The 20,167-nt window shown below is 35.4% G+C and overlaps 1 protein-coding gene across 1 annotated transcript in view; it reads right to left on the reverse strand.

Moving 5' to 3' along the window:
• Positions 1-20,167, reverse strand: part of AKAP9 (A kinase (PRKA) anchor protein 9) — a 152,593-nt gene that overhangs the window by 24,336 nt on the left and 108,090 nt on the right. Inside the window, exons 22-34 of the mRNA XM_006834394.1 lie at positions 18,560-18,792; positions 17,612-17,731; positions 14,250-14,426; positions 12,922-13,026; positions 7,691-7,843; positions 7,175-7,354; positions 5,136-6,212; positions 4,464-4,601; positions 3,693-4,178; positions 3,254-3,317; positions 3,043-3,164; positions 2,302-2,493; positions 844-1,032 (exon numbers count right to left, since the gene is read on the reverse strand). Coding sequence (XP_006834457.1) covers positions 844-1,032; positions 2,302-2,493; positions 3,043-3,164; positions 3,254-3,317; positions 3,693-4,178; positions 4,464-4,601; positions 5,136-6,212; positions 7,175-7,354; positions 7,691-7,843; positions 12,922-13,026; positions 14,250-14,426; positions 17,612-17,731; positions 18,560-18,792 — 3,236 coding nt within the window. The remainder of the gene's footprint in view (positions 1-843; positions 1,033-2,301; positions 2,494-3,042; positions 3,165-3,253; positions 3,318-3,692; positions 4,179-4,463; positions 4,602-5,135; positions 6,213-7,174; positions 7,355-7,690; positions 7,844-12,921; positions 13,027-14,249; positions 14,427-17,611; positions 17,732-18,559; positions 18,793-20,167) is intronic.

Raw genomic sequence — 20,167 nt, forward strand, 5'->3', positions numbered from 1 at the left:
CTGTTCTATCTACAGTGTTCTACTGTATGAATCATAAAGTACATTTTATTTGAGTGTCTTTTCATGTTGTCTTCTATAAACATGTATTTACATTATTTGTCTGTTTTCTATTAACATTTGTGATTAGTTTTTTATGGATACATAAATTTCACTTCTGTGTGATTAAATATCTACGAGTCTAATTGTTAGGTGTGCCTGACCCTAGCCATGGTATTTTCAATAACTTCATATACATGTGAAAGTTAGACACTGAATAAGAAAGGCTGTAGAAGAATTGATGCATTTGAATGATGGTGCTGGAGAAGAATACTGAAAGTATCATGGGCTGCCAGCAGAACAAACAAATCTGTGTTGGAAGAATTATAGCCAGAAGGCTCCTTAGAAGCTAGGATGGCAGGACATCATCTCTCATTCTTCTGATACGTTATCAGGAGGGCCAATCTCTGAAGACGGACATCATGCTGGGTAAAGTGGAGGGTTAGCAAAAAACGGTAAGACCCCCTCCCCCCCCAACAAGATGGACTGATGTGGCAGCAGCAATGGGCTCAAGGTTAACAACGACTATCAGGATGGTACAGAACTGGGCAGTATTTCGTCCCGTTGTTCATAAGGTCACTATGAGTTGGAACCGACTCTACAGCACCTAACAAGAACAAGTTGGATGAGTAGCTCACTGATTTTTAGTCTTATTTTCTAACAACAAGGCAAAGCATTTTAGGTAATGACTTTTCTCCCAAACACTCGTAGTAGTTCCTGTTAAAAATTCCATTATCTTTCATAGTGAACTTAAAGTTCTACAAGTAATCAATAATTCAGCCTCTAATAGAGGTTTCATTTTAATACCTGTTCTTGCATTCTCTCTTTCAAGCAGTTTAATAAGCCAATTGCATCTCTGGTACCTAGAACCGTCAGCTCAGTCTGACATGCTGCTAGGAGGACCCCACGCTCCTTTAAGAAAACTTGCTGAAGGGCAGTCAGAAGCTCTCCTCGCCAGTCTGAGCAGCTCTCAGGAGACTGACAACTATCATAAGCCTAGAAGAGTATAAAAAAACAAAAGTTAGTTTTCAAATCAGCCTATTTTTCAAATGTTGTAAAAATTATGTTACTATACTCAACCAAAATAAATACTACAGAGCCCAAGAACATATAAATTTATTTCAAGTATGTGACTTAGAACATTTAAACACTATATAGTAATTCATGTGAAAACATGTCATAAAATAGAATTTGAAAAGTTCCTTAAAGTAGGGTATTGGAGGGTAAAGTCCAAAAGTACTGTTACTAGAGTTCCAGTTTATACATGCAAGAGTTTATTTCAGACAAACTGTGTCTATACATGTCTCAGTGGATAGCTGTACACAAGCTAACTCAGTAAGACTTTTAGTCTCGTCAGGTGCCTTCAAAAAAAGAGGTTCAATCAAAACAGAGGCTTCTGAGTGAATACTGGGCCAAAAGGTAAACAGATCAGCTCAGAAAGTTATTGTGACTATTTTTGGGAGATTCCAAAAGGGTAATCTTGATTTTCTCAAGGTACACAGGATGATCACAGAGGTTTCTTTGGAAGACGTTTTCAGAAAACTGAACAGGGCATTGGTGAGAAAAGGCCAGAAAAGTTGTACCAAGGTTTATTTCTGTCATAATGTATCTGCTCATTCTTCAAAGGTAGCAAGAGCTGTCCTATGACAATTTCATTGGGGAACCTTACTCCATCCAACCTATACTCATTATTTTGCCCTTTCAGACTTCTTTTGTTCCCCAAACTCAAAGAACATTTAAAAGCAGCAGCATTTGAATCCTTGGAGGATGCCAAAAGTGTCGTTTTGACTTGGTGTAAATTGGAAGAGCATCTAATTCTTTTACTCTTTTAAGAGGGTCTATTTCTTCAGGAAGGGTTAGAGATGGAAACACTGCCTTCACAAGTGTCTAGATCTAGCGGGAGGATATACCCAGCCAACAATAGCTTCACATTTTGATATTTTTGTGTAATAAAGGGTTCTATGTTTGTAATAATACTTTGACTTACCCTTGTATATAATAACACAGAAAACTCCCAAATTCATTATCACCATATCAATTATGACTCACATTGACCCTTTTTAGAGTTTCCAAGATTGTAAAGCTTTACAGGAACAGACAACCTCATCTTTCTCGTGTAGAACAGCTGATGGGCTTCAAGCGCCAACCTGTGGCTAACGGTCCAATGCCTAACTCACATCACCACCAGGGATCCTTTTATAATAACATAATATAAATGAAATAAAAACAATACGAATATTTAGATCCATAACATTCCTTGGGTACCTTGGCTTCTCTTGACACCTGCATTTTGGTAATTAGATCTTTAAGAGATGAAATTGTACTGAGGTAAGCTCGTCTCTCTTCTAGCCAAGATTCTGAAACTTGAGGAACAGAATGATCCTCTCCATCATTATAGGGAGACTCCGTGAGAGAGAGTACTTGCATGCCCTCATTATGAACAGCTCTCAGTAACCCCTGGAAACCAAAACCCCAAAGTCAGAATTTAAGACAAATTCTTCAGGGACTGCAAGATTAGGTAACAAATAGAAATCAGCATTAAAGTAGATATGTTTATGTTATTTGACTGATTTAATAAGGCCATTGCAGAAAGGAAATCCTAGCTTCCCATTACTGATGTCATCTCTGTATAGAGAGGGAAATCAATCCAGTAAGCTAAGACTTTGTATAGTTATCTCTAAGTTCCTTCTATTTATCTAAAGTATTCTTCATATATTTAATGAACAGTTACTGATCTAACCAAAAGAAACACATGGGTAAAAACTTTCAATACTTGAGACTGTTTTAATAATTTTGACAAACAGAAATACTGGGGGGAAAATGAAATCTTTATAAAAATAATCATTAAACATACTGTATGTGTAAATAAGATAATGAGATTCATGTGATCCCCAAGTCCCTTCTAGCTCTGTAATTCTTTTCACTTTAAGAGCAGAAGCTATCTCTATTTACTACATAACCTCTGCCACTGTCTAAGGTTCCTAAGCAACAGTTGTCAATTATTACCTTTATTTTCTTTGGGAATGAATCTGTTGAACTTTCACCTTCCTCTCCTTGGCCTTCTGATGCTGCATCAAATCCCTGACTTTGTGTAAGATAAATTCCCTGACCCCAGTCTGATCCAGAATCTAAAATAAAGAAAGTAGAAAGCAGTCATTTATCATACAAAAAATTTGTAAACAACTATTATTAAAATCCAGAAATTTAATTAACTTACCACTGGAACATACTTCTCTATTTTGGTAAGAGTCAGAATGTGTTAATTCAGGAATTGAGGATCCCTAATTAGAGAAAACAAAACAAACAACAAACACTTTTTGTCTTCATAAAAATATAGTCCAATAAATAGCTTTGTTCTTTTCTAATACTTTCAGGAAAAAAAAAAATCAATTAAATCCATCACATCTTTCACACTTAAAATAAACTACCCCTGGTATCTTTAATTCTGACCTTACGCACATTGCCATTATAAGGAGAGGCACTGGTGAATTAGCAAAATATACAAACCAACACAAGAACTTTTTAGAAAGTTACAATGGAAATAAAGATTTGAAATTATAATTGTATCACAAGGAATAGACTACCCCAAACTTCTTTATCTTTCATAAACATATTAAAAAAAAAAATTAAAAATATAAATTATGAAAACTAAGTACCTCTTTAGTTTTCAGACACTGAATTACTGCCTTCAAGGTACTACATTCCTCTGTCAGTAACTGAACAGCAATGTAATGTTCCCTTTTCAAAGTTTCCGTCTCTGAAATATGTCTGGATTCCATATCCAAAATCTCAGCAGCATGTAGTTCTTGCATCTGTTCAATTTTTTCAGTAAACTGATTGATTATTTCAGTGACTTCGTCTGATGAACATTCACTCTGCAAATCAATTTGGATTCCTGCATTTCTCACACGAATCTGTGGAGTCTGCTCGCTGCTGCTGACCTTGAGTGTTCCATCTGTCTGGGATGCACAGCTTCTACTCACTGTAACAGGAAGTGGTTCGGAGATGCAGATCTTTCTGTTTTCTCGTTCCTCTGTCTCATCTTCTTTTTCTAAGTAGGCTAATTTTGCTTTTGCCTCTGTGAGTTGATTCCTAACTTGACTTAAATCTTTCTGAAGAAATGCCACATTTGTTTCTTTAACCTAAAACATAATGAATAGAACAATAGTCAATTTTTTTTTTTGCCAGATAAAATGTAATTAATTTAAGGGAAGGGGAAATATAACTCATGTAAAAATGTTCAGTTTCCTCATAGTAGTAAAACATTTCTGAAACAATCATGGTCTCACATACACATATACATACACTGTAACTCATATATGTATATATGGTCATGTAGTAGTTACGGAAAGTGACTACAAAATATTTTGACATGAAATTAAGATAGGTAGAAATAAGTGAACTATGAAATACGGCATTTATTTTACCAAAAGCTCTTCTTGAAGCTTGTCTGCCTTTTCTTTATAACTGGCAAGTTCTTTAGGAACTGCACACTCAGCTCCAAGAGTCTCACGTTCACCAAAAAACATACTTTCTTCACTGGTGTGAAATAGCTCAGTAGTTGTCTGAATGGTAGTGAAAACCATAAGAAACATCATTTAAAAAAGTACAGTCAATTTTAAGGCACTTATCTATTCGAATGAAGCTTGTCAGGGATACATGCCTATAAGTTGAAAGGGTTTGAAATGATCAATTTTTTCAGAACAATCATTTTATATTCTTGAGACAATAGGAATTATTTTCATGGAATGAGAAGTAAACAATATCAGTAGTAACTCTCCTAAAAATTTATAAACTATTCATAAAAATCTTCTTTGTCGTAATTTCAAGGTTTCACATTTATATCACTTTCCTCAAAAGACCAGGTATAATAAATTTAAAAGTCTGACCCAAAAGACTATAAAATATAGTTTACAGCTATTATTCTAATGCTAATAATATAACTATACTATGTAATAATAATCTTATAAAAACTCTATATGTAACTTGGTAGATGTAAAGAACATCATATTTAATTTAGCAAAATGTGCAATCTCCTTAAGAAACATAAAAGAGAAGTCTGTTAAAACATTTAAGAGAAACATTAAAAACACTCTCACCTCCAGGACTTCAAGATCTCCTTGCGCGCTTGTTTTCCTTTCATCACCTCCCTGCTTTGTTTCACTGTCTGCCAACAGCTTCTGTAGTTCAAGCAGCTGCTTTTCTTTCTCCAAAGCATTTTTCTCTGCAATATGTACTTGCTCTTTTTCCAAAGTCAAACTAGAATGCATTTCTACCACCTGACTTTCTAATTCTGATATCCTCAAGGTTAATGCAGACACATTTGACTCCATCTCTTTTTCTGTTGATTGATTTAAATTATGGTTACTTGTTCTTTTGGGTTTTGAGGAAACTGCTGGGGGATCTTGACAGAATTTAGCATATTCCTGAAGTGCCTGAAGTTGGACTTGACTCACAAGAGCAGCAGCAACTTTTTCTTCAAGTACTTTCTGTAGGCTTACAATCTTCTTTCGAAGCATTTCTGTTTCAGACTGACCCTTCTCTTGCATGTGTTTTATTTGTTTATAACATTGCATTAGTTCTAAATCCTTTGTACTAACAGTGCTCTCAAGTTGTAGCAACTTTGTTTCCAAACTACTTACAGACACTTGGCTGTTTTCTTCAATAGATTTGAGGTAAGTCTGACTTTCTCCAGACTTAAAAGTATCGTTAGTAAGGACTATGTCCAGTTCAGCTTTATCTTTGCTTAGATTATCTACAACCATGTTAATATTTGTCTCTGGTACACTCTGAGTTTTCCTCATGTCTTCACATTCTCTCTTTAGGTTATATAATTCTTGCGTTAGCTGATTCATTTTTAAATTGGTTTCTTCGAGGACATTTTTTGTGAAGGCCATTTCTTCATTAGTATTTTCTACTTGCTTTTCCAAAGCCAGCTTTTCAGCTATTACCATATCCAATTGATGTTTTAAACTATCTGCTTCTTCTTGGAGGGAACTGGCATCTGCTGAGGTCTTCTGTTCAATATTTGCCAACTCTTGTTGAAGTTTTTCAATCACTTCATTGAGCTGTTCTACTTCTTCATCCCTATTTTTCTTCACTTGTTCTTGATCACTCATCAAGCATTCTATTTGGGTTTCAAGATCCCTTATCAGTTCACTTTTTTCTTCGATAACCTATTAAGTTAATGAAAACAAAAAAGGTAACATACATAATACATTTATCTTTTGGGAATTTTATTTTTTAGGACAGAACCTCAAAGAGATAATCACACAAGATAATACCATACTGCTTGTTGTTGTTGTTATATGCCATGGAGTCGTTTCCGACTCACAGGACCCTGTATAGGGTTTCCGAGGCTGTCCTCACCTTTCTCCCACGGAACAGCTGGTAGTTTTGAACTGCTGACCTTGTGGTTCACAGCCCGATTCGTAACCACTACGCTACCAGAGCGCCTTAGCATACTGCTTAGACATACCATTATAATTTCAGTATAGACAAATACATCTTTCATCAAATTAAAACAAGGACCTCATTCAGAATTTTGTTCAGAAAATTCTACTAAATGTAAAGTGATTTACACCTTTTCCTATAAGGTAAAGACCAAACCCAAAAAGCCCATCACCACTGGAATGATTCTGATTCACTGTGACCCTAAAGTCAGCATTAATGCATCCTCACTGAAACAGATAAAGTACTGAAATAAAAAGAATACAGCAGATGGCACCAACTCAGAACTAAATAGAGGACCTCTTAGTAGATTTGGTGAACATGATATGATGAAACCTGAGTCATCACAGACTCCCTGGGAAACATGAAAACCCTTTGATGATACTGATTTTCTTGTTAAGTACCGTCAAATCAGTTCTGACTCACAGCGATCCTATATAGTGTTTCTGAGTCAATGCCTTTATGGTTAGCAGTCCAGTGCTTATGCTATGTAGCCACACCAGGACTCCAAAGGGCAAAAATACACAGTTTTCTAAACCAAAGTGTCTAAAAAATTAAAATTAATGTATAAAACAAAATTAAGTTTTGCTTTTAAATTCAATAGGAAACTAAAAATTACAACTACTTTGCCCTTTAAAATTCTAACCCAAATTAATTTTAGGTAATAACCAATTTCAAATGAGTATACCTTGTTATCTGTTGTAATTTTAAGTTGCTGCTGAAGTTTTGTAATTTTCTCATTTAATTGTTCAATTTCTCTCTCTTTTTCCTGTATTATTTGAGCAACTTTCCCAAATAGAAGATGTTGGTCCTGAGTAGAGGTAGCATCTGATTCCATTATGGCAAATCCCAGTTTCTCCATTTCATCCTAAGGACAAAAATAACTATTCTAGTTGTATATATTATTACATGTCACTTCCAACTTATTCTTTTTATTAATTAGCACTAATAAAATACACAGTATCTAAAATGTACAAATGAAAATATGAGAGCTATCACATAGTTCTTCAATAATCCTTAAAATATTTTTATAAAAAGTCTCAAATTTTTCACTTATGATGATGAATTTAAATGTTTAGATTGCAAATTCATTTTCCGACTAACATACCTAGTAAGTATTACTTAGAAACTGGCTTTGCAGATGCTAATAAGGCTAAACAGGGTCAAAACTATGAATTATTTATATAAAAAAAGTTTTTCTTACCTTAAATAATTTATTTTCTTGTTCAAGTTCTTGTAAGCGGGTAGTTGATTCCTTTTTCTGTATTTCTAATTGCATATGTAATTGCTGAACTTCTTCATTTTTATTTTCCAGTTCTTCTCTAAATTGTTCTAATTGTTCTTCTAAATTTGTGATCTTAAAGCCAAAATGATCAAGAATAAAAAAACAAGAAACATAAGTAGTTTATATAAATACTGTTTCTCAAGAGTGCTGTTAATAGCTCCCAAACATGTATGCTGAAAACATGTGAGTAACAAAACAAGGAAAGTGGCTTTCCTAAATCAGATAGGCACCTGTGTTTTTAGATATATTCAAATTAGAGACGAACATCTGAGGATGGGCATGGGAACATTTCCTACCAAACATCCTCTGGTGGAGACAGAAAGAGTCATGATAGGAGGGAAAAGAGTCCACATTTCACTCATTTATGTTTTTAATTGCTATCAAAAAGCTAAAACAAAACAAAAATCTGGAGAAAAATCAGTTATTTCAGTGACCAAGTGAGAAGGGCTCATTTTAGACCACAGGTTATCTAATTAGCTCATATGGCAGCATAAGTTGACCCTAAAATTGAGAGATCCCTAGGTCTGAATTACAGAAACCACTTGATAAGATTTTAATATAATTTTAGGAGAAAACTGGAAAGCTCCTGTAAGTAGAACAGAAGTTTAGTTTATTATTAAGGATTTTGTTGTTGTTAAGTGCCATAGAGTGGGTTCCGACCCACAGCGACCCCGCATAGGGTTTTTGAGGAGGTAAATCTTTACGGGAGCAGAAAGCCTCATCTTTCTGCTGCAGAACCGCTGGTAGCTTTGAACTGCTGATCTTGAGGTCAGCGGCCCAATTAGTAATCGGGCTGCTAACCTCAGGTACCCATAATACTGGCAAAGCAACAAGCCTTAAAAATCCAGTTAGCCTAAGGCAGCCTAAATGGAAATACTACCAATACTATTAATTAGTAATCAGGCTGCTAACCTCAGGGGCAGCAGTTCAAAACTACCAGCTGTTCCCTGGGAGAAAGATGAGGCTTTCTGTTCCCGTAAAGATTTACAGCCTCGGGAACCCTATGTGGGGTCACTGTGGGTCAGAACCGACTCCACGGCACATCACCACCACCACCACCACCACCACTTGTTAAGTAATTGCTCTGAATGATGATAATATAAAGACAAACTAATGATGAAAATTAAGAGCTAGTTAACATTATACTAAAGGAGGAGGTTTGAGGCTAGAAACAGTCTTAATCATGATCAAAACATGTAGTTCATGGCTTTACAGCTACTTAACAAACATTTAATGAGTAGATTTAAAAATATGCATTTACTGTATGATCAAAACTGGTCCATTAAAACTAACTATTGAGCATTCTGATCAGGACTACAACAGTGAATCCTGATAAAAAGGAAGAAAAATGTGGAACAGAACTTCAAATTCTTAAGGAATCAAGATTTACTAGACTTATTGAGGCTGAAGGAGTGCCCGAGACTATGGCCTTGAATTGCTCTTCAAACCCTGAATTGAAACTATCCCCTAAAGTTTCCTTTAAAATAAGTAAGAGTTTAGCCCAAACAGTAAAAACAGTCAAGTCACCCTGGAGCATTACATTAAATATAAATAAATAAATTAATTAAACTAAAGGGTCAACAGTTGTTTTAGAGCATAGATAAGAAGGCTGGGGTGAGGGGTAGCTAGAACAGAAATTATGAGAACGTTGACACTGTGAAGAATGAACCAGCTTCACTGGTCATTATGTCCAGAAACTGTGGAACAGGACCAGGTTTTGCTGTGAATATTTTCACCAAGAATAAAATAAATAAATAGTAAATAAAGCAATTGAAAATGAAGGAGCAGCATTTAGTGGCAGCTGACCCAGAGAGCAGTCTATACATCTTAGAAGCTGAAAGAGGACAAATGTTGATTACACGGCTGACATGCAGTTGGAATCATATCCTAGTACTGGCAAAGCAACAAGCCTTAAAAATTCAGTTAGCCTAAGACAGCCTAAATGTTAATACTGTCAATACTATTAATAATAGCTAGTATTTATAGGTAATGTACTGCTATGCGCTGTACTAAGTGCTTTATATATACTTGCAAAAAACAAAGCAACAAAAAAAATCTGATGAGGGATGTATTATGACTATTGCCACTTTGTGGTTGCTATTGTTATGTCAGGGTTCCTGAGAAGCAGCAGGTGAGTTTCAATAGCCACTCAGGACTCCCACTTTAGACATGAGGAAAAGTGTCACTGAAAGATGAAAAAACTTGCCCTGAGGTCACAGGGCTAGTAAACAGTGAAGCCAAGTTTCGAACCTCAGGAGATTATCTCTGGACCCTGACACTCTTAACCTGTCATTCATCCTGTGTCTAATAAGTAATGTGTAAGACTTATACTTAAGGATTTTTCTGTAACACTGGTAATTAAACTCAATAGACACATTTTAAATACAGTTAGTGGTTATGCATACATAATTATCAGGTTTGTTGACAACTGTGATGATTGTATCTTCTTCAAAGTTCTATAATAGTATGTGCACCTCTGCCTATCTTCTACAACTACCTCTGATGACAAGGTGTTATTTTATTTATTTTAGTATCAACACATACATAGTTATTTGAGTTCAAAATTGCTGCCGTACTTCATCAGATTTTTACTTTCCTTATTAATACAACAGCTTTTGGTCAAATCATGTCTGTGATCTAAATCCTTACACCTCAGTGTGGATCCTGGTGCATTTGAATGGGTATCACCTGGGAGCCTGGTGTTGTTGTTGTTAAGTGCCATTGAGTCGATTCCAAACCATAGCGACCCTGTACAGGGTTTCTGAGGACCAGCTGGTGAGCTTAAACCGCCGACCCTGCAGTTCAAACAGCTTTGCAATCTTGGCGCAATAACCCACAGCGCCACATCGCAGAATCTCACGTTTCAACCCAGACTTACTGAATTAGAATCTGCAATTTACCAAGATTCCCAGGTGATTCATATGCAGAGTAAAATCTATGAATTTGAAAAGCAGTAGTTGAAAGCTCTAAGGAGCTCTGGTAGCGTAGTGGTTATGAATCTGGCTGTGAACTGCAAGGTCAGCAGTCTGAAACTACCAGCTGTTCCTCGGGAGAAAGATGAGGCTTTCTGCTCCCGTAAAGATTTACAGCCTCAGAGACCCTGTACAGGGTCGCTATGAGTCGGAACCAACTCCACAGCACATAACAACAAGTCTAAAGCTCTAACATTCCTATTATAAGTTGCTGAACTTGAAGAATCCCTTTAGGGACTTCAATCTTAAACTATGTCATTACAAGGCATTCTTTCCTCTTAATCTGCCAGACAACAATTTCAGTCTGCATTATTATTGTGTGGTGTTGTAGTATAAGCACTGGACTGTATGATCGGTTTAAACCTCAAGGTTGGCAGTTCAGATTTACCAGCTGCTCCTCAGAAACCCTATACAGGGTTGCTATGAGTCGGAACCAACTCAACACCACTTAACAACGTTATTTTGCCTATTAACAACCAAATACCAGAAGAACAGTTAACTAAAGCTTCAAAATATAAACTGAGGATAACTGTGTTTTAATCTTGCTTAGTTCATCTACCATTTGATACCTACACTGTTTGGATTACATTAATTTGCACCTCCTTGTGCTTTTCTTTTTTAAAAATGTTTTTGTCTCTTTCATATATGTATATATCTTTTAGACAGTAGATTCCTTGAAGTCAGGTGCTGTTTTCATAATTGCTCTGCACGCTGTAAAGAGCTCCATAAATGTTGAAGGATATCCATGACACTTCTCACCTTTGTAGTCCAGCGTCACAGTATATATGGCATTATCTACATCCAGAGGAACCTGGATGCCATTCTTACTCAGCTACTTACTGTGTGACCCATGAGCACATTATTGACCACCTTCTAAAACTTCGTTTACTTTTCTGCCAGATGAAGATAAAACTAGAGCCTATCCCCAGGTAGGGTATAAAGACTGAATGAGATATGCATTTAGAATACTTACTAGCACTTTATAGGAGCTCTGGTAGTGTAGTGGTTACGAATTGGGCTGCGAACCTTAAGGTCAGCGGTTCGAAACTACCAGCTGCTCCACGGGAGAAAGATGAGGCTTTCTACTCCCGTAAGGATTTACACCCTCGGAAACCCTGTACAGGGTCGCTATGGGTCGGAACCGACTCGAAGGCAAATAACAACAACAACAACACTAGCACTTTATAGCCCCCAGCACTCAATGAAATAAATTATCATTACCTATTATGCCTCTCTGCGGGAGAAAGATGAGGCTTTCTACTCCCGTAAGGATTTATACCCTTGGAAACCCTGTACAGGGTCGCTATGGGTCGGAACCGACTCTACAGCACTTAACAACAACAACAGTATGCTTCTCTATCTGTGAGCTAAACTCTCCTTTGCTCTACAGAGAACCAAAACCTATCAAGACATTTTTTTTCCTTAAATAAATTCTTCCTTACTTCTGTTTCTTTCCATATGATTCCCCTTCAATTAGTATACTGAAATTCTTATATTTTAATGTTTTCTATTAATTAATCCTGCATTTCCAAATACCTTAACAAACTCAAAAAAAACATTTTATACAGTTAGGCTATGGGAGTGGTGGAAAATATCTCAAATATAATGACATATATGTACATACTATTTTTAGACTTCATTAGATCTATTCAACCTTTGTCTACTGCAGGAGAGAATGCTTGAAACATTATTTTCATTAAAAACACACATTTTAATGAAACTTTCCTGCCTCTCAGTTTCCATGGATTGAGTTACAAGTGCATGCATGGGTTCTGATACAGAACTTGTCATAGTTATTAAAAACTAGAGGAAGATGGTCACTGTAATTTTAATCACTTTCTTCTTATGCACGATCTTTGACTTTGTTCTTTCTCTGTATCTGTAAAAATGTTGATGGATGCTCTCCTAAGTCTCTTGTATTTCTAAATAACTATGATTCTGAGTAAAATATAGAGTCATTAGATACTTTGTTCAAGAAGGTAAGCTGTTAACTGATTTACTTGTTCACACTTACTGCTTTCAAAATAAACTTATGGGAATGAGCTAAAAAAAGCAAAACAAAACAGTCTAAACTTTGGTTTTAGATTACAAACTTCATTATGCTCAAGTGATATTTTCAAGGCAATTTATTTACAATAATTCAAATCACATTTTGTCACATAAAAATAAACTCTTTACCTCTTTTTCCTTTCTGTCTATGGCGTCTCGCTCAGCTTGCAATTGTACTTCTAGGGACAATTCTGCTTTCGCTTCTATAGCTCCAAACTGTTTTTGATCCTCTACCTTTAAATACATAAGAATTTTCTCAAATTTTTAGATATTAAATCTGGACTGTTGATATTAATTAGAGAAGAATTGATTCTCTAGATGGAATTGGATAGTTTAACTAATGGACACACAAAAAGTTATAGAATGCCTTTTGTACAAATTTGTAGGAATGTCTGACATTCTCAAAATTCATTTCTCAGATGAAATAAAAGTATTCCTCCTTTTGCTCCCTCTCTAGCTTCCTTACAATAGTCTCTTATTTCTTTCATTTTTGTTTTCTGGGTAAAACATCACCCTAAAGTGGTGTCCATAGATTCTCACTTGGTTATTATTAAAAGGAAACTAATTCTTTTGGAGGCATGAAGTGACTGGCTTACAAGTTTTCAAGAGGGACTTTAGTTTAAGCATGTTCGGGGGAAGATAGAGTCCCCATTGAAGAATTTTCATCTTGTCTAGATGGGTCTGGTTATAAGAGATGGGGACAAGATTCTTATAATTAAATAGTGAGTAATTGTTATCATGACTAATTGAGACTATCACAATTGTAAAGGTAGAAGTTTTGCACCAAAAACGAGGGAGTAGTTAGTCTTAGAGTCTAGAAACAGAAGACCCTAGGACAATCAAGGGAGAAGAGCACAGGCTGAATGTGGGACCTTATCCAGAGAAACAGCGACACCAGAGATGGAGGCAGAGATGGGGACATGGAGAGAGGGAGCAGCTGAGGACTCTAGACTCATGAAAGAGAAAGACTGAGTGCTGGCGGCCAGGAGGCAGGCTTGCAGAAAGTGCTCTTTGGTTGTTTAAATTCGTATATATGCCAGAGTGTTTAAAAAAAAAAAAGAGCTAAAATGAAGAGCGAGAAATACTGTTAACTAATGGTACATGAAACAAAGTATAACATCTGTTGAATGTAAAACTGATCTGCCCTGTAGCCTAGTGAACTTTCACTCAATTAACAATAAAAACTTAAAAAAAAAAAAAAAGAATTGTTTTGGTGTACCTAATCTTCCTTTCTCAGGATTAAAAAAATATACAAACAATATTTGGAAATAAGAGTGAACAGCAATGGCACCATGTCAGCAATAGACATAAATATGTAGACACTATGTTGTAGTAATAACAAGACATCAACAGTCCTTTTTAAGAATAATTTACACTAAAACCCTTGGTAAAGTTAACTGAGAAAAAAAATTATATATATATATATATATATATATATACACATAAAAATGTCACACCTTTTGAAAAGTGTCTGCACTAATGAGTAAGGCTTGCTCCAGTTCCCTTACTCTGAATTCCAGCTTCTCGATTTCTTCGTTTCGCTCTTGTATATCCCTCTGAAGCTGTTCTTTGGATAGCAAAAGCTCACTGCACCTGTCTGTTTTTTCTTTCAGATGATTTGTTAACTGTTCAACCTGGGAATATAAGTTAAAAAAAAAAAAATTCAGCATGTAAATAATTATAAAACATATCCTGATTTTAAAAAGCATTTAAAAATACTATGCTAATTATATTTTTGAAAAGGATAGCAACTTATTTGTGCCAACTAGAAAAATATTTCACTGAACTTTTTAAAAAAATTATTTCTCTTAAGAACAAGACTTTCTCTAGCTTGAAGGAGAAAATAAATTTTATTGTTAAATAATGTTGAATTACAAGCTTTAATGGTACAATTACACTAAGACCTAATAGTAATGTGTTGACTTACCCTCTTCTGTGAGATAAATTACCTAGACAATCTTTTGTGGATTTTATTTTCCATTATACAAATGATTACAGCAAATGCATACAATAATACAATGGCTCTGAATGCTGCAGGGGTGGGAATGGACAGGAGACCTTTGATATAGTCAATATATCAATTCCTCCAGGTCAGAATACAGCTAAGAATCCAGGGGTGGCTAGAGGGGCAGAGCAGCTTGAAAAACTCCCCTAAGTGATTCTGATATGATAGTCCCTTGCAATGAGTGGTTCTGTGATGGAAGAATGCAGGAAGGGTTAATAAAGTCACTTATACAATTAGTTGTGAAAAAGCCAGGAGAAAACCCTTTGTTAAAAAAAAAAGAAAAAAAAGTGATAGTAAGGATTTCTATCTTATTCAGTGAGATATTCTGAAAAAAACAAAAAACAAAACTTACTTTAAAATGACAGTTATGACAGTAATAAAACAACTAAGGAGAAACTTTAACAATAATGAGTGGACTAAGATTTGGAATAAGGTCAAAAGAAAGACCAGAAAGCAGGTACAGATAGCAAAATGGCCCAAATAACTATAGTGGTTATAATTAGATTTTTTTGATCTAGAGAAATCAGAAGCTGAAGAATCAGATCTAACAAAGAAAGCAGAGAATAAATAAATGGATGTTGCTGGAGAAAAATCAAACTTACACATCCTTACGAATTTATGTTTCAAGAATGAGAATGGTCAAACCTTTCAAGTATAAGAACACTACAAAACAAGAGAAAACGATTCTGTTTCAGTGTTTAAATATTCTGTTGTGTTTCAACAAATATTTGCTAATTTAGGAAAATGTGAAACATATTTGTTATGAGTAAGGTGAACAATGATAAATTCTGTGAGTGGCTACTATTGCTCTAGTTGCTGAAAAGTGGTATTCTGGGCCAGGTTATTTCTACTCAAAAGGATCGAGATAACATAGTACTTTGCTGCACTGAAATGTAGAGGCATTATATACTTCATTGGAACTACTTAAAGAGAAATGAAATACAGTAAGCTACATAAAAATTACATATACAAATTTATTTGCTTATTTTCTTTTCAGAAATAAAACAGTAGCCATTTATTAAGGGTTCTCTAAGTGCCGGGCCAATGTGCCTATGAGGCAGGTTCTATTACCATCTCTAGAAACAAGTAAACAGAGAGTTAGTGAGGCAGACTTAGCCACGGTCACCTAGTAAATGGCAGAGCCATGATTCAAATTGGTACTGTCTTCCTCCACGCATCATCTGTTTATCACCATGACAAGTTACATGTAGATGGAATCGTCCCTCACTCATACAGAATCAATGATAAATACGGAGCTCTGTCTATATTTCTATATTTTATGAGAAAAGTTGACAGATGGGGTGACAAAAAAGAAAAAAGAGGGAGAATGGTCATATTTAAGAAATGATTGACGGTGGAAAGACATAATCTGGCCAGACCTACCAAAGGGTTAGAAATGGGGGATGATGAAAAGTATAATAAGAACGAATTCAAGATTTTAGTAACAATGGTGGCATACATCATCATACAGAATTTACTGGGTTGAAGAAGAAACATATTTTACTCTTTTCCTTATTGGATGAGGAATCATCAGGTTCAAGAGCTTTCTTTTGGACATGTTAATTTTGAGAACTTTAAGCATATATATGTGTTAGGCATTGGGCTGCTAGCCACAACCAACTGCTTCTCAGTAGAAAGATGAGGTTGTCTGCTCCCATACAGATTTACCATCTCAGAAACCCTAGGGGGTAGTTCTACTCTGTCCTATAGGGTCACTAGGTGTTGGAATCAACTTTGTGACAGTGAATTAAGTGCATATGTTGAGTCAATATGGACTAAAACTACGAGCGCATCTGTAGGATGGGGACCTGCCTCCTTGGGGTTCCAGGCTGTGATTGTATGGAAGCAGACTGCCACAGTTTTCTCCTGTGGAGTGACTAATGCCACTAGGGCTCTTTATATAGAGAACAGGCAGGTGAGTATTCAAGTCTGGAGCTCAACAGTGAGGTCAGAGTTGGAAAAACAAATGTATAGTCATTTACAGGTGATCACCTAAGAAGGAAATACTGACACAGTAGAACAGGAGGCCTAAGATTAATTCTTTGATTCCTGCATCATTTTTATTTTGGACAGAGGAGAAATGAAGACTAGAGGGGAGATACTGATGTAAGCCGTCACAGATGCCAAGAGAAGGAAGCGTTTCTAGAAAGTGGGAATGATTCTGTAGGAATTTATATTTCAAATTTCAATACAAACATGACTTTTTAGGGTGTCAAGAATCTTTTCATGTTGACGTAATGTTTAATTTTCTAACTTCAAGATTTATATGTCCTGGTGTGGTGCTGTAGGTTAATATGCCAGACTGCAAAGCTGTTTGAATTGCAAGGTAGGCAGTTTAAGCTCACCAGCCGCTCCTTGGAAACTGTATGTAGGGTCGCTATGGGTTGGAACCAACTCAATGGCATATAACAACAACTCCTCACTTATCGTTATTTCACTTTTATGACAATAGTAAAAAAATGTACTATCCAACTCTTTTGTGCATTAACTATGTACATCTGGCAGTAATGACTGTCAAGGTGCAGGGGAGAACAACACTGTCTGTGATGGTTATAGTTATATATTAACTTGGCTGGGCTGTGATGCTCAGCAGTTTGACAGTTATGTAATGATACAGTTATTCTGTGCGCCGATACTGTCAGCCTTCATTTTCTCATAATGCTAATTTCTGCATGATGACCTGGTCTTGGAACCTAACCAGGCCTGTATGTGAGGAGTGGGTCACAACAGAAATAATTCATTAAAAAAATTTCATTACACATACCATATTTTATATCAGAGATACAAATAAAGCAATCTCAACAAGGTTCTTACCTCTCTAGTTTGGTGTTCACTAATAGGCTGAAAGCGAGGTACAACCTTAAGCTGCTGTTCTAGTTTCTGTATTTCCTGTTGGAATACATCTCTCTCATGTTCTCGATCAATAGCTTGCTCCTGAAGTTCAAACATAATAGCAGTAACTGAAGAACCAATATTTACTGAAGCTTTCTCCCCATACTTCCCTTTAATTATAAATATAGCTTTATAAGAAGGCAAAGGACCTGACAGAATACCCAAGTCACAGAGGTTTAGAAGGTTTATTAGCATTACTACAGGGTTCATAGCCTACCTTGGCTTGTAAAGAAAAACAGAAGCTTTATTTAGGTATTCTTTGAAGCACAGCAGTGTTTCTTCATTCAAATAATGGGAAATATAGAAATTTAAAAAGTATTCTCCTTAAAATGCACTTACTTTTTTGGAACAATAAAAAACATACACCAAGTTGTTTGATAAACCAGTATCTTTCTTCCTAATCTAGGTTTTATACCTAAGACTATAAAATGTAAGACTCTCATTCTCTGACCTGTACCATGTACATCAGCCGTCAATAAAATTCTACAAAAGCCAATCCGTGTGAAATTGTTTTTGGAAAGGAGTAACAACAGCATGACAGCTGTCCTCACCCCATTTCCAAGGCACACTGGAGCCTGTGTGTACATCCGCTGAGGGTCCAGCAGTGGTAGACAATCAGGTCTGTTAACCTATGCTTGTTTTGATTCATAGGTTAAAAGAAATTCTACAATGAGCTTCTTAAACTCTGAATTTGGAAAGACAATTTGGAAGGATCTATTTCTGGTGTGGCTCTGTAGGATAAGCACTTGACTATGAAGTTGGTTTGAACTCACTCGACGACACTTAACAATTCATAACTTGGCTACATGGCTTTGAACTCTAGTAGTTGCACACACTGGGAAAATAAATATTTAAATTGAGAATACTTACATCCAAAAATTTTCTCATTTTTTCTAACTGCTTTTCCAGTGCTTGATTTTGCTGTCCTAAGTCCATTAATTCAGCATTTTTTTCTTGTTCCAGCTCTATAAACCTACTGACTTGTTCCTCGACATCGATTTCTAGAGCCTTCACTTGTTTTTGAAGGTCATCACGTACTTTTTCAGCTTGACACTGTACTTCTAGTTTTTCCTTCATTAGCTTTTCTGTTTCCTGTAATAATTCTGTTTACAAATGTAAAAGTATACTATGTTAAAACATAATAAATGACATTATTATAGTGAAATCAACTATAACTGTTCAACTTTTTTCTTTATGATATAAGAGATCTGGGTTTTCAATTCAAAGATATACAAAAACAAGGTGAATATTCATTTATGAAAATACCATATATACCTTAATGTATTTCTACATAAGTAAACAAACAATAAAGTTATAAAAAATTTACAAAGTAAGACTACAATCTGTCACTAAAAAGTATTTTTTTTTGTGTGTGAAAACAGCACAGCAAATGACAAATGTTTTCACTATGAAGGAAATAACAAAATGCAATTGGGCCCGAGAACAGGAATAACTCACCATTTTATTTACAAAAATCAATTCATTCCAAACACACACAGTCACTTATATACGCATCCACAATTAATATGCAGATCTAATACTATAAAATCTTTAACCAAGGCCTTAATTAGAGTTGCAGAAACACATCCACAGTCAGAATTCTTCATTAGTCTACTCCTTATTAGGTCCATATTCCTGAGTTGCTCTTGCATGCTTACATACATAAGCAAAGGAAAACCAACAAGTATGAGAGGCAGTGTGGTGTGCTGCTTACAGGCAGAGACTGTGCATCCAAATCTTGGCTCTGTCACTGATCTCCTATGTGATACTTAACAGGCTATCCTTGGTTTACTTTTATGAGATAATAATAGTACTGATTTCTTGCAGTTAATGTATGTTCAAACGAGTTAATATATGTAAAGAATAGTTCTTAGGGTGTGGTAAGCACTACTTAAGTGTAAGTTATTATTATTAAGAACATTAACATAATAACTAAGTACACATAGCAGAAGTAAAACAATTATCTATTGAAGAAGATAAAAGGAATGTGTCCAAGAGTCTTTATATTACCTGAATTCAAAGTGAGTATAGTTCTATAGAAAACCATAGAAAACAGCTTTCATTTTAAAACAAAACTGCTATTAGAGGTTAAAATAAAAAGTAAATCAACCAGAAAGCCTCTTATCAGATTTCACTGATCCATTTGATATCATCATCTTATATATACTTCTGGATTTAGAAACCATCCGAAAAGTCACTGATTACAAGAGTTTTATATATTGCTAATAACAAAAAGTTCTAAAAAATCAATATATCTTAAAATTTTTGATATAGTCTTAAGCTCTGTGTAAAAACAGATATAAGATGATGGTCACTATGAATCTAAGTTGGTCATTTCAAGTAAATGTATTTTTATTGCAAGAAAGGTTTTTGTTAAAGAGAAAAACTGTAAGTATGAATCACAACAGCAGAACTGCGAAATTAGAGGCATGTTAGTCGTCTGAAAATCCCAGGGTCCCCCAGTGTTTCGAGGTGTGA

Source organism: Chrysochloris asiatica, unplaced genomic scaffold (genome assembly GCF_000296735.1).
Source record: "Chrysochloris asiatica unplaced genomic scaffold, ChrAsi1.0 scaffold00010, whole genome shotgun sequence".
Lineage (NCBI taxonomy): Eukaryota > Metazoa > Chordata > Mammalia > Afrosoricida > Chrysochloridae > Chrysochloris > Chrysochloris asiatica.